Source organism: Clupea harengus, chromosome 5 (assembly GCF_900700415.2).
Source record: "Clupea harengus chromosome 5, Ch_v2.0.2, whole genome shotgun sequence".
Classification (NCBI taxonomy): Eukaryota; Metazoa; Chordata; class Actinopteri; order Clupeiformes; family Clupeidae; genus Clupea; species Clupea harengus.
This window is the reverse complement of record NC_045156.1, coordinates 24434501-24458804: the sequence shown is the minus strand read 5'-3', so window position 1 is coordinate 24458804 and position 24304 is coordinate 24434501. Positions and strand designations below refer to the sequence as shown.

Sequence of the window (24304 nt, the reverse complement as noted above, 5' to 3'; positions counted from 1 at the left end):
TAAAATAAACCAGTTTGTTTTTTACGGTCACTGTGATTTCAGTGAGTAAATACATTCAGTGAGTTAGGCAAGGGAAATGACGTGTACTGCATGTAGGGGAGACCGAGTGCAGTTGTAAACAAGGGGACAGTTGTAACAGGCTTCATTTCTTAGCTTGTGTCTGATGTAATGCAATGAAACCCACAAACAGCATGCGTGATGGCATTAGCATGCTACATTAAACATTTCAGTTTTTGTCTCAATCTCTGTCAAACATTATAGACAGAAGTCATTTTGTGGGGCAAATTTTCTAACTTTTAAGTTTTGTGCAAGATTTTGACTGTTAATGCATTTTAACAGGAACACATGTATCAGCTGGTTGTGATCAGTGATTTCCCATCTAAATGCTAGTATAGTTATTAGCTGCGTACAATGTAACAAATTTCAATTATCTTATCAAATATTAGGAGACTGGGGAAATTTGTAATACGTATTACAGCTGTCGATGATGGCCTACAATCCGTTGCAACCAGTAAGTGGAGCTAGCAAGTGAAATAGGCTAGACACTTTTACAATAGGCTTAATCATAAACTGCTAACCCTGTTTCACGTACAAAATATTTCTTACAGATAGACGTGTACTGGATTAAGAAGAAATATCAGTGTTGTATCAAGATGTAGATGTTGGGTAGGCTACTGGCAACAGTCTGAGAGTTGTGGCGAAAATGGGACACCCTTGGATTGTAAGCAATAATCTCACTGGCATTTTGAAAACAAATTTATGGAAAAACCCTTATTCTCCACTATTGTGGTTTGAATAATGCATGTCTGTTGCCGGTCATTTTCTATTACACCTTCAAACTGGCGTGTTACAATTGTCCTCTGCCATTGTTACTACTGTCACCAACACGGGGCCTGGAAGCAGTGAGTGCCTTTGTCCCCAACACGGGGACAGGAGAGGCTATTTGTGCACATCAATAAGTACACTCACCTGTCTTTACGTTTCATGTTAACATTTAGATTCCTCCTACTCCATTTGCTTTCTTTCCTGGCTCAAATACAGTCAAATGTAATGTAAGAAAATGGTTGCCTCGCATTCCGCCCTCTCTCTCTCCCATTTTAAGTATGAATGGAATGTTGATGTCCTAGAATTCAATGGTTAGAGTTTACTAGCGCTGAAGAGTCAGACTGGGGTTGGGGTTGGATATTCCCACTCTTGGAATGCCTCCTGTCCAATAAGAAATAAAGGAATTGTTTGACTGGATCTGGAACAGTTGTATAACGGAAATTGAAAGTGGGGAAGCTGGGATAGCAGAAATAGCACAACATGGGAGAGCACGGGAGTAGAACAACTTCTTCGTAATGAATATGATTTATCAAAGTGAAGATGTGATGACACTGTGATGCTAACAAATTTAGCAATGATTCCTTTTAACAACCCTTTTTCAATTGAGAGTTAGTTCTCAAATGTACTGTGAAATGATAAACTACAAGAGCAAGGCAACAGCACTTACTATACTATACTACTATACTACAACAACCGAGCTAGCTGTGTATTTTTCATTTTTTTTTTTTCATAAAAAAAACCTACTGCAGCAAAATTACAATTAAGAGTAAACGGATACTGATAGTAGAATTTATGTTGTGATGTTTCAATTTTCCTTATTCCTATTCATAATTTTAGTTTTAAGCAATTCCAAGAAAATGTCTTGGCCAACAAACTCACAATGTATTTTGAATAATCACAGCATAGCAGATGTTAATGCTGTGTGTCATTATTTGACCCTGCTGCTGAAATTAGGAGCAGCCATTTGGGGTTTTACATTACTGACAGTAGGTGTACTATTCACAAGGGAAGTGCCAACACATTTTTAGGCTTGGATTTCCAAAATGGATCGATGAATTTTCAGCATAGCTGGCGGTTGAACAGGCAAGTGTGAATTCAGACATTTTAACACTTAAGTGCACTGAAGAATAGGATTCCTCTAGAGACCATGTAGAATGTCTGACAACACTCAGAGAAAGCATGTATTCTATGCATAGTTGAAACTCCTCAGAACTGTGTGAACACGGTCTCACAAGCAAGCCGAATATTTTTGGAAACCCTTTGGTGCCCGAGTCCATGCTCTTACTCAGCTCTGGCATGGGAGGACGTGATCTGAGAAGCGTGATATCCCTCAAGACGGGGTCAGAGGTCAAACGCCTTTCATATTCCCACAGTAAACAATGCAGGCTGCCTGTCACTGAGTCACCCGACACACGCTATCTCACATGTGTCATGAGTTAGCTGTGTGTGGTCATTTTCTTCATGGGCAATAAATGAGTCATCTCACCATAGCACACCCCTCTAGCTTGCACGCAAGAAACCTTCATGGGAAAGTTTAGTGTACAGTGGGTTGTAGGCCGTACTGTCTCAGACTTTTTTACAAGACGCAATGCACGGCCATGAGGCAGGCTGCATCTCAAATGAAATGTAATGCTTTCTTTTTCTAGTCCAGAAGGGAAACCTGAAATATGGACAAATATGATGTCGTATGATTTATGTTTTATGTGTACACAAGGGGCCAGCATTACATCTATATTTGATACACAGTAAGATGGGTTTTTATGGTAGTCTGTTTTTGACCAGGAGAACCTTTAAACATCAGCTTGAAAGAAAGAGCGCAAGCTATGTCAGGAAATCTTTGTTTGGATGATGGCACAGTCAACGTGGAGCCAGTGAGTGTTTCACAGTATTTTACACCCAGCTGAGTTCCACCTGACGTCCCACCCCTCGGCATAGTCTTCCTGAGCGCTTGTTTTTCCATCTGTCACAAGGCCTCACACATTTCTCTTTTACTGCCTGTATGTGCCAGTGTTCCTTTAGTGTTTATTTTAGGGAATAATGGAAGGCGATAAACCCAGGTCAAGGTAGCAGATATAGAAGATATAGACTGGGCCAGCTGAAGCCAAATTCATTAACCTATGCCAAATGTCTCAAGTGTAACCAGCCATTGAATAAAAAGCAACAGAAAAACAATGTAAAAGGAGTGAGTGTCAAGATATGTGTTTTTGCCTATCTATCCTGCAATAAATATTTTACAAGGTAGTCTAACTTGAGGTATTGACATTTACAAGCTGGTCAGCTGGCAAGCAACACTAAACATCAGTTAACCCCCTGCATAAATAATCTTAACCCTTGTACCAAGCACAACAATATTGGAACAGTACATTTGGAAGATTGTGTTTGTGTTCGGGAGGAGGGATACAGTATTTCCTATTCAAATAAATTGATTAATTAATAGATTAATCAAATCATGCATGTTCTATTAAGCAAAAAATATCAGACATTATTAGCACAAATCAATGTAAAGAAATGAGAATGAGTGACAATTGCCAAAGGTAATTTTATTGGGCATATAACACACATGTAGGCACTTTTTAAGAATTGATGTCATTATTACATGCCATTGCTAAACAAAGTGAACATTCTTCAAGAATCTGTCTAGTATGTGTTTGAACACCATGAAAAATATGATGCAAGAATATATGTTTGATTTTCATTTCTGTAACAGTTTATTAGGCCGCATTTCAAACATTTTCATTCAGGTGTTTATGTGGGCCTTCATAGAATTCAGATTAAATTACAAAACTAATCACATGACACATTACATCACCAAAATCATAACTACACCACTATGAAAAAGCAACTAATTTCTCCGGATCTTAGTGTTCTTGTTTTGAACTTCAGTCTTGGCATCTCCAATTCCTTTATTCTGAAAGAAAAAAAAAAGCATTAATGAACAAAACATCCTTTGGAATCTCCGGTATACACCTAATTGGTTCAACCTTAGTTGTGTCGAACATGATTTCAATGTCATTTCGTTCTCCTTTTCAGTCTCAGTCTCCATAAACACAATAAAGCAAAGGAAATAAACAAAAAAAGATTGCACAGTTTCAACGACCAAGATTAATACCTCATGTACTGTGAACTGTGAGCTTGGTAGAGCACTCCGCCCTGCCATGTTGGTTCTCGGCGATGACTTTGTACTCTCCGTTGTCTTTGGGGCCCACTCTCAAGATAAGCATGGAGCAGACGCCGCATGTGTTGGAGATGAAGTAATTGGTGTTGGTGTTGATACTGATGTTATTGCGGTACCATGTGACGTGAGGTGCAGGGTTTCCTTTGACGGCACAGCTCATGTAACACTCGTAGCTCTCAGGGCTGCTGTGGGTCCTCAGGGGGACCAGGAAGGAGGGCACGGTCTCGAACGTGCAGCTCTTGGATTCAGGCATGTTCAGAGTGAACTTCTCTGTGAAAACAGAACAAATAGAAAATGTCCTACTTGGATACTAGCTGATTCAAAGATTAACTGACGCATGCATTTAAATGTCATTTGGGTGCTGTATTTCATATTATGCATAAAAAATCAGCTTAAGTCAGTTGAGGAAATGTCAGTATACGTTTTGTTTTGTACTTTTTACTTTGTACTTAAATAAAATGATTATACCTTTCTTCCTGACCACTTCCCATTTACGAGACTCTGAAGGGTCAGAAAGTCCCATGTCATTTTTGGCATACACCCGGAAGTTGTACTCTCGCCCAGGTATGATGTTCACAGCAGTGTAGTTGTTGTTGAAGAGGCGATCAGCCACAGTTTGCCAAGTGCGCTTGGCTGAGTCTCGCTTCATCACTACATAGTGGAGCCTGTCATCACGCTTTTCATCTGGGGATGGTGTCCAGGAGACAGTAACAGTACCTGGGACATTCTGCTCTAGCTCCACTGGGCCTGGGGGCTTGGGGTCATCTGCACATTAAGTGATGAAGTGTTAAAGCTGCAATATTTTATCTCATATGACTCAAATTAGAATAAACATATTTTCAACGTCGGCTAAAACATTAAGAGGAGGCCACACAAACCCTTGGAAAACGGCTGATAATAATTTCATAGAAAGACAACAGGATTATTCTATATAAACAAAATCGGTTTCAGAAGGATATGGTCAGATATCTTTGAATAAAATCCTTATGATGGTCAAAAATAATTTCAGTGTAAGTGGATGCAGTGCTTTTTCATAGGAGTACAATTACAAAATAATAAAAAGGGACATTTTTGAGAACATTCAGTAGTTCTTGTAGTATTACCTGTGACTCTAATTTCAATGCTGAAGGTTTCTTGCCCAACAATGTTTTTGAGAATGATGGTGTAAATTCCAGTGTCTGAACGTTCCGATGAAGGAATCAGAAGCTGTGATGTGCCTTCAGCATTGATTGCAGTAATTCGTTTGGATACGGGCGTGCCATCTTTCAACCAAGTTATTTTTGGCATGGGTGATGCCTGCAAATATGCAAAAAACTGGGAGATCACACATTTTCTTATTGATATGAGAAATTTTTATTAAATTCCTGAAAGTAAGTACCTGAAAGTTTATGTTGACTCGTGTTGAATTCCCAGCTCTCACCACCATGAAGCTTTTCATTTTACGATCTGTAAATGTTGGCCTCACTGGAAAAAACACAGGAAGCACAGTCAGATTGTGACACTCACTTTACACCGGTAGTAATTGTTTTTTTGTGAATTATCCTCAGTAATTGAATTTCAGTGATCTACCTGGAGGTGGCATTGCAATAATGTAGTTGTCTAAATTTTGAGGCTCTCCATCTCCTCCCTCATTTGTGGCAGACACTCTGACCCAGTACATGGCCATGGACTTCAAACCAATGATGGTGAACGAGGTGGTGGTGATGGCATTTGAGTTAGAACGAGCCCATTCAGTCATTTCAGCAGGCCTGATCTCCACATAGTAACCTTTAGCCTCATCCTGTACCCCTTCCTCCTCTTTGGGTTTAGTCCAGCCCAGGGACAAAGACGTGTACGTTGAATCTGTCACCTTAAGATCGATGACTTTACCAGGGGGTTCTGGAATATGAGTGAATATAAAAATTAACTTTTTGTAATGTAAAATGGAACTTTACATGGATTATACAAGCATGATCAAATTTTCAGTTGAATCGTGTAGATATGGTCTTACTCTTTGGATCTCTGGCGAACACGAACTCAGAAGGCGTGCTCGGTTCTCCAGCTCCAGAGAAATTGATGGCTGACACTCGGAATTCATACTCTATTCCCTCAACTACGTCTTTCACTGGATATTGTTTTTCTAGAAGTGTTGAAGAGAGACTTTTAGACATATGTAATGACAAACGAAATATAAGCAGCATAACATCAGCATGGGATGGGCATAAATATCACAGATACCATTAATACTTAACAGCATGTCCCTGTGCTTATAAAGTAGAAATGTAAAATGTAATTTAATTTGGAATGCACTTTCACACCTTTGATGGGTTCATCTGGTGGGTTTACAGGGCCCCATAAGTTGCTGCCTCTCTTGCGTTTCTCCAAGTTGTAGCCCGCAATGTTAGTTCCTCCAGTGTTGGTTGGGGGACACCAGGACAGATTGATGCAATCGCTGAATGCACTGACCACCTTGGGCGTAGAGGGAGGACCAGGGTAAGCTGTGGAATTAAATAGCAAAAAGATTGAGCTTATAACTAACATTTGTGTAGACATAACTGTCAGATCACAGTCTCATACCATCCTGCTGGAAATCTACTCACACATAATCTTAATCAAATTGACATTTATGTTTGTCAGCAATTAATCCATATATAGTACTACAGAAAAGCTTTATGTGAAAAAATTCAAAAAGTTATTTGTATTAATGTGCTCTATCATCGCTATCATCCATCAGGAAGGTGTGATTTGGAGGAAGTACTCATGTGACATAACAGAGGTAATCATGTTCATCTAACGTCTCCCGGTCTCACCTTTGGTGCCAGCCTGGAAATCATCTGTCTCCATTACCTCACTTGTGCCTTCCGCAGTTATGGACCTGATGCGATAGCAGTACTTCCTCCCGTGGTCCACGTCCGTGTCCCTGTAGTGAGGCACATCAGGAATCATGCCAATCTTCTTCCAAGTGTTGCGTCCCAGTTGCTGACGTTCCAGGTTGTAGTTTATCACAGGAGAACCTCCGTCATCCTTGGGTGGTCTCCACTTTATCTCCACACAGTTGGCTGAGGCTTCAACTATTTCAACAGGACCCTGGGGAGGTGTAGGCTTATCTGAAAGGTGAGATCAGACACCACCACAGTTTGCAAAATCAAACAAAATGGAAGAGATAAAGAGAGAAACTCTATAAACATGCATTTTGTCAACGTAGTTTTACTGACCAATGACTATGAGCTGGGATAGAGCTTCAATAGTTCCAAACTCATTTTTTAACTTAAGTTTAATCTCTCCAGTTTGTTTCCGCTGGCACTTGTTGAGAAGCAGACGACTGTGAGAGGATGATTTCTCTAGTTTTATGTTGGTTTCGTCAAAGAGCTCTTCGTCCTCGCTGTACCATTGGATCTTCATTGGCTCTCGGCCTACAAAGGTCAGCTTGAAGGTGGCGCTCTGGCCTGTTTTTATGATTACTGGCTCTGAGAATTTAGCCAGTTCATCTGGATCAATCCTAGGGGGATCTGCAAAATATCGGAGATAGTTGCATGTTTAATTCTCTAAGACCACTGCCGTGCCACTGAACAAAGAACCTAATTAAGTTAGGTTAGGCAAAACAATCAACAGAGTACATATGTAGGTTCCTGAACATTTAATATGACTCTTTCAAAATGTTTGTTTATAAAGCAAATTATTGAATTGGTTTCTTACCTTCAACAATCACTATAGCCTCGGTCTTACGTCCGTCAGCCTCAAAGCGGTATTTCCCAGAATCTTCCTCTGCGCACTTTGTAATGATAAGCTTGTGATAAGCTCCATCCTTAACGAGAGTCGGTCCATCCTCCTCTGAGGTTAACTAAACACAAATTTGGGACTGTGAGTGCATTTTAGAAGGAGAGTACACAATACAATGTTGAGTGAATATGAATTCATCCATTTCATCAACATGTGAAGTGATCAAATAATAATCTTAGTTTATATACTTTTTTTTTTTTAAGATTTGTTTTGAGGCTTTTTGCCTTTATTCAGATAGAACAGTGAAGGTTTGGACAGGAAATGAGATGGAGAGAAGAGGTGGGGAGTGGGATCAGGAGATGATAGCGGGTCGGATTCGAACCCGTGTCCACGTGGGCGTTCAAGCCCGTATATGGTCGGGGCTACTGCTCGCGCCACAGTGCCCCCCTTTATATACTTTATTAACTTTGTCAGATATGTGAACATGTCTAATGGCTTTGAATGACTTACTTCTTCCCCATCTTTGTACCATACTCCATCACAGTTTTCACTGCTCAGCTTGCAGACCAGCTCTGCGGACTGTCCCATAACAGCATTGATGTCTGATAGTCCACAGGTGAAGTGGACACCAGGATCTGAAATATGCATCAGGTGTGACATTCATTATTTAGATGTTTAGATAATGAGGTTTCATTTACTACTAGAGCCTGGAAAAACTAAAAATCTTACCAACTAGATGGAAAAAATTATGACATCAACTTTTGAAAGAAGGAAATTAAATAATAAGATAAAATACAAAATTAAATAATCGATAATCATGGCAAGCTTTTTACAAGCACATGTTCAAATAATTAGCTAAAATGTTTGGTCAACACGTCATACTTTCACCTGCACCAACTTCAATGTCCACTACCAGAAAAGTAATGTAAGAATATGTGTTGTATGCAAAGTATCAATAATACCAATAATTCAATAACACAATAAATGTTTTTGTATGCATCAATATTATCATAGGTACATTTTCACCAATCGCCAATCTAACTTTATAATAATTCATCTGTCATTAGAGTTGATGTGTATTCACATAGCTTACCAATGACCGTGTCAGGGACCAGTGGACCTGTCCTAACCCTCTTCTTCACCTCCTCCTCTTCCTCCTCACTAGGGGGTTCCTCTGGGGCTAAGACTGGCTCCTCTGTAATTTCAACTGCTTGCTCAACAACTTCCTCCTCTTCAACTTCCTCCACTTCAACTTCAATTTCAACGTTCTCTACCACCACGTCAGGCTTTGGTTTAGGGGCTACCTTTTTTTTCACAATCTTTTTGGGTTTGGCTGGAGCTGGGGTCTTGACGGGTTCTATGACTGGTTCTGCTTGTGGTTCTTCCGGAGCTGCGGGTTCTTCAGGTTTTGGAGGCGGTTCTGGTTTAGGTTCAGCCGCCTTTTTCTCTGCTTGTGCCTGTTTCACCTTCTCCACAATCTCCGCCCTCTCGACCTGGATCTTTTCGCTCTGCACTGCAGCGATCTTTGCTAGGTCAATTCCACTACCACCAGCCGTGGTGGTTTTACGAACTTTCTTTTTCCCCGGCTCACTTTTGTCAGCTATGCCAAGAATAGGAATATTAAAAAAGTGAAGACAGGAGTTTGAAAAATCTTGATTATCACAGTATACTAAGCAATGCAAATTGCGGTCAGCCACAGTAAACTAAGTAATACTAAGGATCACATTGCAGTCAGCCTTCATTACTATGCCTTCGGCTGTTCTAGCTATTCTAGTTAACAATTCACATAATAACATTAGCAAATCGTGAACTTTAATGTCAATATGCCATTTACACTGTCAAGAAATGATTTGTTTGTAACCTTAACCCTTTAGTGTCAGGTTTTATTTTGTTCTGTCCTAATAGGTTGACATAGGCTGACCAATTTAATTGAGATCCAGTTACGTTTTTTTTTCTGTACATACATTTGCCATCATGGGTAGTATAATGTAGAGCCTGTTAGCAAACGTATTCCAAAGTATCAATTATCAGTACTTGTAGTGTGAGGTTACCTTCTACCACCAGCCATGCATTGCAGGACTTGATTCCAGCAACAGCTGCATAGATGCCCTTGTCTAGTTGCAGGCAGTCTTTCACCACCAATTTGTGGATGAGCTTGTCCTCAGATACTTCGATGTCATACTTCTCGCCTTGCACCAGGGGCACATTCTTCCCCATCCAGTTGATCTTTTCCATTGGCTGGGATAAAACGCATTCAAAGACAGCATCCTCTCTCTCACAGGCCTTCACTTCCTGAATCTTGACTAAGAAGTCCACTGGTGGAACTGCGGACAGAGGACACGAAAACGTTGTTTATTTTTTGCACATGCTAATTTAGATTGATTTGATATTTTTCTGTCCCTGCCATGCACTTTTCCCCTTTCACTTTCACTGAAATGATAACGTGCATGTATAGCATAAACTACAGGCAGGGGCTATGCAAACAGCGGCCTTACTTTTAAAGTCTGTTGAAAAGATATTGACACCCTCAACATCGACTTGGTATAATCCGGCATCCTCTGGCAAAAGGTCCTTAACTGAAAACACAAATTTTTTCCCTATCTTTTTTAGGGAATGCTTCTCATCATCTTCTGAAGTAAATTGGACCATTTCCCCATCCTGTCGAAAAAATTTAATAATAATTAGCCAGTTAAACTCTGTTTAGAATGTTTAGAATTGATGGATGGATTAAAACACACCGCAAGAAAGCACATCAGTCTTACTTTGAATAGGAAGATCCTTGAATTAGGGTCTTTGAGGTCCATTTCAAATTCAAATTCAGCACATCCCTCCGATTTGACTTCAATCGGTTTCAGGTTACTCAGTTGACTTACAAACTGCGAAGAGCATTTTACAATGACAAGGTGCAAAGACAATGACCGTTAAAGCAAATCCACTGAATCTATGCTACATGATATCTATGCTACAGGATAAGAATATTATACTGCTCCTCAGAATGTTGTAAAAAGTTCCATTGAATTGAATGGGCTATCCCAACGTTTGGAGGTCTGATGTTTCTTTATATTGTAACTTCAAGTCAGCAAGTAATGTGTATCCAACACCTGAATCTTTACAGTTCTATTTGTGTGAAGAACGATTTGTCTCAGCGAAAACGAATTAAAAAGAGATTTTAGAGGAATGTCTTTTACTGTTTTTGCAAGTAACCATATAATTAGTGGGATAATGTATAGTCCACTGTGTGTCGGGGTCCTGTCTGGCTGTCGGGATTTATTTTCCAATACTGAGACTATACATTATTCCAGACATACCTAGTTGTCAAAGCAGTATGTTAGACCTAAACTATATTGTGACAATTCTGAACTAATCCAGTATTGTGCCTCAGCTAAGATAAAGATAAAGCTATTGGACAGCACCTGTGCCTGCTCCTCTTCTCTTTCCTTCTTTTTCTCCTTTAGTTTCTTCAGCATCCCACGGAAATCTGTGACTCCATATTCCACACAGATGCGCTCATAGTCTTTCTTGTCAGCACTAAGCAAAATCTCCCAAAACTTTGCATCTATCTCCCCATCCTTCTTCTCTTCTTTGGGCCGCTCGGCCCTTTAAGGAGAGGACGATACAGTTATGATATTTGATATTTTGATCTTTAAACCATTATACGGTCTACAAGTGTGTGACTGTGATGCTTTTACTTACCGTGTCTTGCGGAGTTGTTTAATAGTTGGTGGCATCTCTCGTGGCGCTAGAAATGTTGATTCATGGCGTTACATACTGGGGACCCTTATTTATTTATTTTGTTTCCTTGTCAAGCATAAACAACTCAATTCTATGTGTGCGTTATTTACCTGTTCTGGACTCTTGCATTGCTTTGCTCTTCTTGAATCCCACTAGAATTTGCAAAACAACAGCATCAAAATAATGTATAAATAATAATAATACAACAATAAACAAATCTACCACGTACAAAGTTTCACATTAGTATACACTTTGACATGCACATGTCACATGCACATACACAAAAATGTACTCACCTTCAATGATATTGAGTGTTGCAGTGACAACAGCTTTCCCAAATTCGTTGACTGCATAGCACTTATACGTATCAGCTTGATCTGCACCCACATTTGGCATCTGTTTGAATGTAATTGAGCTATGTAAGCAAAATCCTCTTAAAGAGACGAATGAGAAATTGATTTTAGGGATATCTGTCAAGACAGCTTTGCATTTGTCTTTGTGACAAGTCGTTATTTGTGAAAAGCACTTAAGAAAGAGAAGATCTATTTCATTCACATACTGCATACTTTCATTCACACACTGCATGATTTTGAAAGATTGTTGTGTTTTAGAATTAATTTTATCATTTGGGTGTGTCAAATGTGTGTGTCATAGTTTCCCTTTGAAACTCAATCCACTCAATCCATATGAATACTGGCACCTGGAGCTGGTGCTCTCCGGAATTTGGGTCAAAAGTGGATTGAAATCTTTCAGGGTCATCAACGTTGCCATTATTTCTTCTCCAGGACACAGTTGGCGTTGGATTGCCTATCACTATAGCCTTGAAAATAGCCAGTTTACCTGCAAAAACAATATTGAATTAAAATAGTAAAGGTTGTGATGGTATGATGCATGTTATAATTTGAAAGTCATTACATGGCAGTCATCTCATAGCAATCATTTCCTACCTTCTTGAATTGTAAGACCAATTGGTTTGCGAGTGATGTCGGGGGTGGTCATTTCCTCTGGAAGCTGCTCAACATATTGTGTGATCATCACTCCCGGGCATCTGGACCTCCTCTTGATTTTCACTACAGTGGCAGAAGAAGTGTGAACTCGAGGACAGTTTTTCTACTTAGGAAATCTTGTTATTACATATACACTATGGACTGATGTAAATGTGCTGTATATAGTTGTTCATTCTAACAAATAGGCTATTATCTGAAAAAAATATATATATAAACATTCTCTGAAAGAAATATTATGAAAAAAATATTATTTTTCACCAGATTTTTTCAGCCTACTTAAGTGAATTAAATGTATGGTATTAGTAATCTTGGCAGAACATTTACATTTAAAATTGTTATAGTACAGTTTTCTATACCATTGGGACCTTTTCTTACCTTGCCCAGATGCAGTAGGTTCTTCATCTTTTACCTTCCTGAATTTCATCCTGGTGTTCTTTTATGCCCTATGACCTTGAACTAAAAGAAATCAGTGGCAAAATCAATTACGCACTTCTTGGAACTTAAATAGAAAGATTGATCAAATCAAGCAGTTTTGATAGTTATCAGTGCAGCATGAGTTATAAACTTTCAGTGCATCAATTTTCACAGAATAATTCATTTTTCTGAATAGAATTCATGTTGGATAATGGTCATTTTTTTTTTTTTTAAACAGGGAGAGGATGGGACTTAGCAAGGTTTTTAGGCACTTAACAGGTCTTTGTGGTATTGCATGTGTGAAACTGTGAAGTGGCAAACATTTGACAGATGGTCATGTGGAATTTCACCACTTTAAAATGTCATTTTTCTTCATGTCACAGTGCTTTTGGATAGAACACACTATCAACATGCAGACATTTCCTTCCACATCTCTTCCCCAACAAACTAAATGTATTAACAAATTTGCTTAGAGAGTCTAGTTAACAATTTTACAGCTAGCTGTAGAAGACATTTAGGAAGTAACAAACAGGATCGACTTTTAGCAACAGTGAGAAACTCCATCTGTCCCAGACAGGATTTATCTTTCCAGATGGCTAGAGTCAGCAGTGGGTGTCAGTTTCCAACCACCCCTACCACTGGATTTAGGCAATCTGTCTACAGTAAGAATCTGACACTGACATATTTTAAGTAAACCCTACTCACGTTGAAGTCTCTATTAATTTGAATGATTGAGAGCTGGGGAGTAAAATCCTTTTCCATTTTTAAATTGATTTTTATTAAGCAAGACTGGATTGACTTATTTCTTGCTTAGTTTTTTGCATGATGTTTTTCATTCTGTTTTTCATTCTGTTTTACACTGCATGTTTCTGATTGTATACAGATGCGCATTGTGGACTCTGTAGGTTGTACATGGTTTGTTGCGTTGTCTGCCATGTAACTCTGATTGTGTTAATAGCCTGGTATGGTATCCCAGCAACATGACTGAAACTGGATAGAAGATGATAACAGCCTGCTATATTTGTTTCTGCTAAACATTAATGGTCTCCACAGCTCCCTTTCACTTGTGTGTGCCTTGGAGGATGTTTGATTAAATCTGCTCTGTATAAGGAAACTCAAAACGGATTGTAAATGAAGGAATTCCTGTGATCTAACGCTTTGCATGTACTGAAGCAGGCTAAGGCCACTCGTTGCCTCCTCTGCCAGTGATAGGTCACATACCTCATAAAGCTATCAGTCACAGACCAACTCATGACGCAGGCTGCCCTATGCTTGGGAAGACTGACTCGTTAATTCTCGATGTCTGATTGTACTTTAGCAATTTTTAAACATCCTTTTGTAAATAAATTTAGCCAATACAGGGCAAATGTTTGAAGGAAGTCTACCATTTTGTTGTTGTCTGTATTTGATGTGCAGTTTATTTTCCCTTGAAAAGTGAATGGATTGAAGTAGACAGTGCAGAAGAGACCTTTATTGTAGATTGTCATCTTTTCCCCTTTTAAAATATTTTTTGAAGTTAAAGACCAGATTTGTTTGGTAATAATGATTACTTTATTTATTTCATAGTATTTATTGTTGTAGTATGATGTTATATTATTTATCAATGTTATAATATGTTTTACATCATACTGCTCTTGTAAAATACCACATTATTGTCACAGATTTTTCTTATTTATAGAGAATTATATTTAAGATTAGAAAAATGTGCATTAGGAAATATGCATCGATGAACAAGATATTTATATCAGGTGAAAAATAGCCCAGCATAGCAACAGCAACTTGTGATTGATTTATAAATATAGTCCGCCATGTGGCAGGCTCGGCAGCTCCGTCTAGTGGTATAGCTTCGAGCTCTTCTTACATTTTTATGTTGGTTTTTACGACTGGTAGGCTGCTTCTTCATAGTTACTTTACGTTCAGCCACTATCTTAAGTTTCCCTTCCCCGTGCTAAAGACGAGAGAGTTCAAACTGAAGTGCTAAAGCAGCTAAATCTATTATTAGTGTCCGCGTGTTGGCGTAAATCTATGTGTGTTGGCAAAAATAGATTTCAAAGTGTTTCCTTCCACATAAACAATTTCAAAATCAAAGGGCTTTGAAAAAGTCTGAAAGCGGTATTATTGATAATTTATTTGGTAATATTAATTACCTATTTGTAATATAATCCATTGCCATACTGAAGAGTCATAATTATCTTTGCGAAACCATTTATCCTTTTTTGCTATTTATACTTTTGGTGGAGTTAAGACTCATTTACACATTGGAAGCAGCCTTAAACACAGACAAAAAGTTAAGCCAGGAAGGGCAACACTAGGAAGGAATGACATTTAGGTCACTACAGGGTTAAATGGATATTACATGTCAGTCATGGTTTTAATACGCTGCAGATATGTACTGAACAGAAGACAGATGGAGATATTTCATTCACAGTTTCATGTATCACATATCATGTGTCATGTATCTCTGTTCCCTTCCACATAAAGAATTTAAAAATCAAAGGGCATTGAAAAAGTCATAAAGAGCGGTATTATTGATAATTTATTTGGTAATATTAATTACCTATATGTAATATAATCCATTGCCATACTGAGGAGTCATAATTATCTTTGCAAAACCATTGATCCTTTTTTGCTATTTATACTTTTGGTGGAGTTAAGACTAATTTACACATTGGAAGCAGCCTTAAACACAGACAAAAAGTTAAGCCAGGAAGGGCAACACTAGGAAGGATTGACATTTAGGTCACTACAGGGTTAAATGGATATTACATGTCAGTCATGTTTTTAATACATGCTGCAGATGTATCACATATCATGTGTCATGTATCTCTGTTTTTATATATTACAATAGCGTAACCTCATTAGGTTAGTTGTGTAATCGACTTATTGTTTATTCATGGATCTATGATTCACTGTAATCATTTCTCACTTCCTACAACATTCACAGCACTGTGCAAGCTTAAGGAACATATTTGAAACAGATGTGCTGTACTGTCTATGAAGTGCAGAGGTAAACACACAAGTTGCCATAAGTGTGCATTCAGAGCCCAAGGTTTAATCCTTTGCCAAATGTGAGTATTGTCCAAAGTTCTAATAGCAAAGATGTGTAGTAAGCCCTCACTGAAAGTGGGGATAATTGGACAGGAGGCAGGAACTTACTTGAATGTTGACTATGTTCCCTGGTCTCAGCTCTCTTCTTGTGCTTGCCACACTCTTCCTAGTATTTTAGTGTTGCCTCTTCTTTGCAAGAGAGTAAAGCTCTTTTAGGATTTTTTGAGCAGGCCTTCTTGAGGGGCACCCCTGCAATGTGAGGGATTGACTTACTGTCTGTTTGTGGCCCAAGAGGTGAGAACTAAAGGATCTTAAACTCCTCCCTCACAAAATTTCTCTTGTCAGAGAATGCCACAGACTTTTGCTTGCTAGAATTTGCTTTTAAAATGCCAGTCACTCGTTCAATGGTCAGTGGTTTGCATGAAAGAACTCAACTTTAAGGGACATAAGAACACACATCCAAGCCTGAGGTAAGGTCACTGAGTTACCGATAAGGCAGGAGATTTTATGTTTGGAGGACAGTCCTAACAGATCAGATGGCAGATCAGATCACCTAGAAAAGAGGTAGATACTCGTGGCTGTTTACCTAAATGGTGTTAAGGATATTCTGTTCAATCAGTCAACTGGAACTGCCTGTGGTATGACAAAGTGTGTTCTTTTTTGTTAATTTGTAAATTGAATTGGATCATTTGCATATGACTTCAATTTGGAAAGAGTTGTTTGTTAATAATGTTTGTTTAGCACATTGCCACTTTAGGTGTTTCCACCCTCCAGTGGAGAATCATTTAACACCATGAAATAAGAATAATAAGCTATTTTTGCATCAAACTATGTTAAATACTTAAAATGAATAATTAAATGAATTAAACTAAATAATTAAATAATTAATTTTCCTATTAAGGTTTGACACCAAAATGTCTTGTTCATTTTCCTTTAATAGTTCAGTGATTTTCCCTAGGGTTGTCTTTAAAAAAAAAGAACTTACATAGACATACACCATTGTATGCTGAAGACAACGTTACAGAAATCAGTTAACTGAGGCTTAGACTATGAGGAATGTCATTTTGAAAACCTTGGGTTGGGTTCTGTTTTTCAACATATCCTGACAACTTTATTGTAAATGGTAACAAACATACAAGCATGTTCAGGGGATATCCCTTTCTTGTTGTCGTGACGTTTTGTATTCTAGAATATGTTCCGCAGGGCTATATGTTTTCAAAAAGCATCTGTGGGAAACTTAAGCCTTGGGGTGACTGGCTGGTGTCGTTTGCACCCTAGTTTTAAACCCAGAGCTTTCACAGTTACAGTCAGAGAAACACTGTAAGCAGTAAGAATGTTGAAGGAATGCAGATCATCCAACTGAGGGTGACTTATACAGCACAGTGGAATTGGACCAAATAAGGCATGGTTTAGTATGCATGTGTTTGGAATGGACAGGGCACAGTACATGTAAATCACTCAGATGACCATGTCACATGGTAGCCACTCATATGATCTTGTGCTACGGCAGGAGGTCAGAGATCACACAATTTATTGGTCAGGCTTCCAAGAACCGACAGCAGGGCAAGGGCTTTCTAACATTAAATTGGTGAAAAAGGATTCAGTACCCTGATTCATACTAGTGACTTTGATAACTCAAGGTTTTCTACAAATCATTTTTTTTTAACCATCTCTGAATTCCTGTACTCTATTTTATTAATCAATGCTTAGTGTGTAGTTGGCCATTATAGCAATATATATGCAATAATGCTCTTAAAGAGGTCCTGATCCTAATATTTGGTCCTAAATCAGTCTTTTTAAAACCCCAGAAGGTTGGATTCCTCATCTGATCCAAATCCTCATTAACAGAAATGTCTTAAAATGCTACCATTTTGGATCATTTGTACTGTCTTCATCTCGATCCAGGGAATGAGATATCTGTGTGACACAAAACATCTAAAAAGATAAGCATGGATACAAACTGAACTGAAAAAATTACCACATCTCATTGCTATCACCATTGCTAAGAAATCTAGGCTAGAGCTTAAGTATCAGTTGAGCATCAGCTACCTTACCAGCCCCCCTGAAAGGTTGTGGTATCAGCACACCTTGCGTTAGTGCTGTGTGTGTTTTTTCAGCTAGCCCTGTAATAGGGGAAATGCCCAAAATCACCATGAAGTCTTGAGTGTGAGATTTGGCATTCACATGACCATATTCCATCAACAAGTATTTGAAAAGGATACCAAAAATAGTTGATCATAAAAAAAACACGCCTCAAAAGTGGCAAGTTGTTGCTTTAAAATCTACCTGATGTCAGAGTTGGGTTAATGCGCTATGAATGCAGGGACAAAAATAGGCCCTGTGTTTATGTTTTATGTTTTTGTGTTTATTTTATGATTTGAATTCTATAAAATGTGGGTCACAACTTAATGGGAATTGATGGGTCCCTTAACTTTTTATGACGTGTGCAGTTTATGTGCAGCTACTTCCACTAATTCTGCAGAGCCTATTATGATTAAGAGCCTAGTGTGATCAGTGCTAAGGTGCACTACAAGGATCTTAAAATGTAATGTTTTATTTTTAACTTTAATGTATTATATTGTTTCTGAGGCATACATTAAACCCTGTTGTGTGAGTGGACAGAGCCTCACATGCGTGTCAGGTAGTCAGGGTGAGATACCTGACATACGAACTCGGCACGTTGCAGTCATGGTCACAGTGCCAAAATGGCATCCACCACTGACTCATGGTGGCACTGCCTGATGGACAGCAAAAGGTTAATATATCAGAGCATTTGCTTATTCTATTCAGTTAATGCATTATTATCTAAAATGGAAATACACATTTCTTTGATATCCAATCTTGACATACGTATTGTTTATTGACCAGTTACATGTTTTCAGGTACTTAAACACAGATTTTGCGTACCATATCCTAATTTCATGTGCATAGTAGTCATTTCGATGTATATAATGCAGAGAAGGGTGTTTTAGTTGCTATTATAGTATTTAAGAAGCCGAATTATTCAGCTGACAATGAAAAACATGTAGTTTGCCACATGCATACATTGCATAGTAATGTTCAGAACGATTTCTCCAGAGTAGTCTGCGAAGGATTCTGGCTAGGCCAAAGTATGATTCATGATCATTGCCACTACAACTCATTATTCCCCCAAAATCTAAATTAATTGAGTGATGCATAACATTCTGTAGTGTATGCAACACTTAGAATGTCGAGTAATGTCACATTACATGTGATAAGCACATTATATCTTCAGATTAAGATACACAAAAATACTTCTACATAGAAACAACAAATCACCAAATCACAATATAAGTCTCACTGAGTCCACAAAAAAGATCACAAAACATTTTGAGAATGGAGCATCCAGGCCATTGATTGCTTTAATCTGGAAAGCAAAGAAAGAAAGATCTATCAGTTTTACACAAGAAGCCATCCTCCTAGTCAGTTCCTCAACCTCAGGTTGTTTATTTACAACTTTGTTTATGTATTGTTTATTTATTTATTACTTGCTTGCTTACTAAATTACATATTTATTCATTTAGCTTCTGGTATGATTGTTTTGAAAAAACGTTTGTCAGGGTGTAGATCGAAATGTGTCATAAATGTCTTAACACTACCGAATTATATTCTTACCTTGGACGGTCAGTTTGGTGGTGCACTCTGCCCTCCCCAGGGGGTTCTCTGCGATGATGGTGTAGTCTCCGGTGTCTTTGGGGCCCACTCTCAAGATGAGCATGGAGCACACGCCACAGGTGTTGGAGATGTAGTAGTTGGTGTTTGTATTGAGGCTGACGTTATTTCGGTACCAGGTGACATGGGGGGTTGGATCCCCTCTTATAGCACAGCTCATGTAGCACTCGTAGCCCTGGGGAGCGGTGTGCATCTTCAGAGGAACCAGGAACTTAGGAGGCCTCTCCAGGTTGCATGACTTAGTCTCAGTCATGGTCAGTGTAAACTTTTCTGAAGTTACATGAAAAGAAAAAAGAATAGGCTTTTTATTCAGTTGTTTAAAACCTTCATGTAGCCTATACATGATATTTTAAAGTGTCGTCAAGTGGGTAAGTCGTCATCAGTGTCATCATGTTCAATGACCCTGAGAAGCCAATCCAAGTGAATATCTTTTTAATTTTAAGTGTGATCATGGTCTACATTAAATTCAAAATGTAATTTAATTTTTACAAGTTTTCACAAAGGATTATGTGGCTGACTATATATATATATATATAAACTGTAATTTTCAAACAAGTTGCGAATGATGTCACCTGTCTGTAACAGGCCTCCATTTACATTCACATTTACATTTATTCACTTGACAGACCGTTTTATCTCCGAGTGCAACACAGCAAATAGCTAACTTATGAGGAAACGGGAAAAAAATCTTTGAAAGAATTGAAATAAGCAAGTGCATAAGAAACAGAATACCAGGTCAGTGTATGTTAAAGAAATATTCTGTAGAGAATTACTGCCTTTTGAGGAAATATATTACAAATTCATTTTTGTAATATATGGTCATGTGAAGGACCGATAAACACACTTGTCATTCTCACTAGCCATCCAGTCTATTCACTATGTAGCCAAGCTTTGTGATACATTTGGCAACATAGTGCATTGTGTATCACCAAAATGTATCAATTAGCAAGGTTTCAGTGCCAACTGTGTCACGTATGAGAATGATCATGAAAATATAGAGTCTGAAAAATTGAGGATATCAAATGGAGGGTCTCCAAAGAGATTATAAAAGAAAATAGTTGAGATAAATACTTCTTGCCACACAGTGGTAGCACCACTTGTCACTGTTAGGAGTAGGTGGTGAGCTACTTGGAATTTAAAAGTGGGTGAGAGACTTAGCGTATAGTTGCTGTTCTGGGGGATGCTTTGGAGGCAAGCAATTTTATACTGGCAGCTACAGGGACCCAATGAAGAGAGATTAAAAGTGATGCCCTCTGCTAATTGAAGAACGGTTTTCTCAGCATGTCCTTAATCATCTGAATAACATGACAAGCGCATGGACAAGGAGTTGTACAGCTTACTCTGAGGTTGGTGGGAAGGACCTACAATTCTAAATAATATTCTTTATACAGTGCAGTGCTTTATACAGCCTAGACCAAGAAACAGATTAGATGTGACGAGTGAAGTTTAGTAAATCATCAGAGATGACCACCAGATTTTTTGCTGACTTTGTTGGAAGAATTAAAAGTCCAGCTGGGATCGAATGGTGTGATCTTTTGAGAGGTCAAGAAAAGGTGTTCTTCATCCTAGCTGACAGATAAGTGAAATATGCTGAGGTCCATTCTGAGACTGTGGTTGTCTTGCAGGAAGGACTGATAAACTGGATGCCATCTGCATAGCAATAGCAAGACATTCTGATGAGTTGATGTTGGGTCCAGGGTGGTGGTGCACGGTCCAGTGAGAAGAGAAAGGGACCAAGGACCACACCTTCAGCTACTCCAGGGGACAGACAGTACACCTTGCCACTCCATGGCAAACATACATACAGGTAGGAGTCAAACCAGCAGAGAGCTGGGATGTATTCAGTTCAGCCCCATATGGTCAGGAGCATTTGGATATTTAATTGTTTTGAACGCTACAAACAGGCCTCAGCAAAGTGAGATAAATGGGTTGCTGTTTCGATGGAGTATCCACTCTTAATTGTTCTGAGAAAGATTTTCAGAGACTGTTTAAACAGAGAAGGAAAAGGCAAGGTTGGCCGGTAGATCACGATGTGAGATGGACACAGCAGTACTTTCTTTTTGGTTGTGCATCCTTTTTTTCATAGGGACCTGCGCAAAACTCAACCAATCCTTTCAGGTTCCCACTTCTAATCTCCAGAGTAATGTATGAAAGACATTTACACTAAAACATATTATATACACATTTATCATTTCAAATATTTACGCTAAGAACAGATGAGCAACAGTCATAAAAAGGTGGAACACAAACCTTTCTTGCTACTGATAAACCACTTTGGTGAGTCTGATGGCGCAGAGAGTCCCATGTCATTCTTGGCGTAGACTCTGAAGTTGTACTCACGCCCAGGCATGATATTGCAAGCGGTGAACTTATTGTTGAAGATGCGATCCCCGACAGTCTGCCATGTCTTTTTAGTGGAGTCACGCTTGGACACCATATAGTGGAGCCTGTCGTCACGCTTCTCATCTGGAGATGCTGTCCAGGACACAGTCACTGTACCTGGCACGTTTTCATCAATTTCCACCGGACCAGGAGGCTTGGGCTGATCTGCAGTCAGGTCAAACAGAGACTCTTTTAGAAGAACTGTACATCCCTAATATATATAAAAATACTGGATTTTTTCGGTGGAAAGGAGAGCAATATGTGAATTGCATGAGGTAGAGGTAGACTGATCAGTCGGTGGTGGGGATGTAGTTTCTCATTTCACTAGCAAAGATATTAGCCAATCAAATCAGAGATAATATGGATACACCTACACAGGACACAGGGTCAAAACGGCCTAAACGATTAGAAAGAATAGAGAGGGGTGGAAAACATGTTGAAACAATGTGAAAATGAATAGTTTTATGTTCAAGAAAACACAGGGTTTGTAAGTACTAGTGCTGTCAAACGATTAAAATATTTAATCGCGATTAATCGCATTTATGTCATAGTTAACTCAAAATTAATCGCGATTAATCGCAATTTTTTATCTATTCTAAATGTTCCTTCATTTATTTATTTTCTCCATCATTTTATTTTTATTTTAATGCCCTTATCAATATCGAAAAGTGGATTGGCTTGCTTTATGCAAATGTTTTATTTGATTGAAAACCAACATTGCCAAACAGGGCGGTACAAAATAAAATTATAAAGTGCACATTTCAGGTAAACAAGGACTCAGCCTATAGTGCATATAAACCATGGCTTAATATTTTCTTTTTTTCAAGTTTGCTGGGAACATAGCAGTCAGGCCTCTTATTTCAGAAACAATAAACCGTAACAGTTATATTACCAATAAAAGCTAAGCCTACTACTTCTTTGCTTTCAGCCAGCTGCCTGTTGACATTTTCAGACAACAGTGAAGCTTGGTTCTTTTGCACAACACAACTTTTAAAAGTAAACTTTCCATTCAGAAGCTTTTTATCATCCATTTCGCCGTATAGCGCTCACCATTCACTCAAACCGTAACGTTAGCCTACTAGGAACCGTGGAACCGTGAAATCATCATTACTCTTCATTACTACGAAACCATCCTACCTGTGACTCTGATCTCAACACTGAAGGTCTCCTGGCCAACAATGTTTTTAACCACAATGGTGTATATCCCTGAGTCAGAGCGCTCAGAAGAAGGGATCAGGATTTGAGATGCCCCAAGAGCATTGCAGATGGTGACGCGCTTGCCGACAGGGACGCCATCTTTTAGCCAGATCACATCTGGCCATGGCGAAGCCTAAATGGAGTTGAACACAATTATGGCATTTGAAGAATACACACAAACCAAACGGGTAGATATTGTTAAGTAACATTTTCAACTTAAAACAAACATTGGTGTTGAAATTTCACCTCAAAGTTGATGTTGAAACGGGCAGAGTTGCCTGCTTGGATCACCATGATGCTTTTTATTTTTTGATCTGTGAATCTGGGTCGTACTAAGAGGGGAAACACACAGTTAAACACATTTTATAAGGACAATCAGTGTGGTATAGAATAATGTTTGTATTCCTCTAAATGTAAAGGTTTGCGCATTTTAAATCAGTAATGAAGAATGAACACTATTACATTGGCAATACTTGATTTTGCTGAGTATAATCTTACCTGGTGGAGGCATTGCAAGAACGTAATTGTCCAAGTCTTGGGGCTCTCCCTCTCCACCATCATTTGCAGCTATGACTCTCACCCAATACATAGCCATAGACTTCATGCCTTTTACTGTGAATGAGGACATTATGACGTGGTTGGTATTGCAGCGATCCCACTCAGTGCTTTCTGCTGGCCGAATATCCACAAAGTATCCTTTAGCCTCGTCTTGCACCCCTTTCTCTTCCTTTGGTTTAGTCCAAGACAGGGACAAAGTTGTGTAAGTGGAATCTGTCACCCGAAGGTCAAGAACTTTTCCAGGTGGCTCTGTTGAAAGCAAATTGGCTGCTTAGCAGGACATTTATAAAAACAAATTCTGATGTCTAATTTCACGGATCAAACTATCTTTAGTTAGTCAGTCTGTATTATTTATTATTAACATAGAGATTATTATATGATGCCAATTGGACTTGGCAACAGAGTGTAATACAACACAAAATCTGTTATTGTGATTTTAAGATCACTTTCATAGTTACATGTCAGTGATGAATGCATTGACGTTACTTTTGTCAGTCTTATCACACATTGGCCCAGTAATGCCATTTGAAATCTGGTGTGGTTTTTGAAAATGAATATAACTTTCAGTCAGCTT

At 38.7% G+C, this 24304-nt stretch overlaps 2 protein-coding genes across 3 annotated transcripts in view; both read right to left on the bottom strand.

Moving 5' to 3' along the window:
* Nucleotides 1-3491: 3491 nt before the first annotated feature.
* On the bottom strand, nucleotides 3492-11166 carry LOC105895923 (immunoglobulin-like and fibronectin type III domain-containing protein 1). Its single transcript, XM_012822619.3, has 15 exons — nucleotides 11113-11166; nucleotides 10462-10575; nucleotides 10195-10357; nucleotides 9751-10023; nucleotides 8210-8334; nucleotides 7676-7820; nucleotides 7195-7488; nucleotides 6298-6477; nucleotides 5991-6119; nucleotides 5570-5878; nucleotides 5379-5464; nucleotides 5104-5296; nucleotides 4469-4765; nucleotides 3935-4270; nucleotides 3492-3733 (listed from the first exon to the last, which is right to left on the bottom strand). The coding sequence occupies exons 1-14, from the start codon at nucleotides 11164-11166 to the stop codon at nucleotides 3936-3938; spliced, it is 2697 nt and encodes an 898-aa protein (XP_012678073.2). The 3' UTR covers nucleotides 3492-3733; nucleotide 3935.
* A 7290-nt stretch (nucleotides 11167-18456) lies between these two features.
* The window catches only part of LOC105895921 (immunoglobulin-like and fibronectin type III domain-containing protein 1), a 30733-nt gene continuing 24885 nt past the window's right edge, over nucleotides 18457-24304 (bottom strand). For both annotated transcript variants that reach the window (XM_012822614.3, XM_012822615.3), the window contains 6 exons: nucleotides 23671-23979; nucleotides 23419-23504; nucleotides 23113-23305; nucleotides 21844-22140; nucleotides 19537-19863; nucleotides 18457-19288 (listed from right to left, as the gene is read on the bottom strand). In XM_012822614.3, the coding sequence (XP_012678068.2) occupies nucleotides 19284-19288; nucleotides 19537-19863; nucleotides 21844-22140; nucleotides 23113-23305; nucleotides 23419-23504; nucleotides 23671-23979 (1217 nt within the window). In that variant the 3' untranslated portion in view covers nucleotides 18457-19283. The remainder of the gene's footprint in view (nucleotides 19289-19536; nucleotides 19864-21843; nucleotides 22141-23112; nucleotides 23306-23418; nucleotides 23505-23670; nucleotides 23980-24304) is intronic.

Coding starts and splice junctions, on each gene's coding strand:
- LOC105895923 (XM_012822619.3), bottom strand. CDS start 11,166: ATGCTGAAGAAACTAAAGGAGAAAAAGAAGGAAAGAGAAGAGGAGCAG. Junction 10,024..10,194: donor CTTTTCAACAGACTTTAAAA/GTAAGGCCGCTG, acceptor CTCTGTCCGCAG/TTCCACCAGTGGACTTCTTA. Junction 4,766..5,103: donor CATTGAAATTAGAGTCACAG/GTAATACTACAA, acceptor CTTAATGTGCAG/ATGACCCCAAGCCCCCAGGC.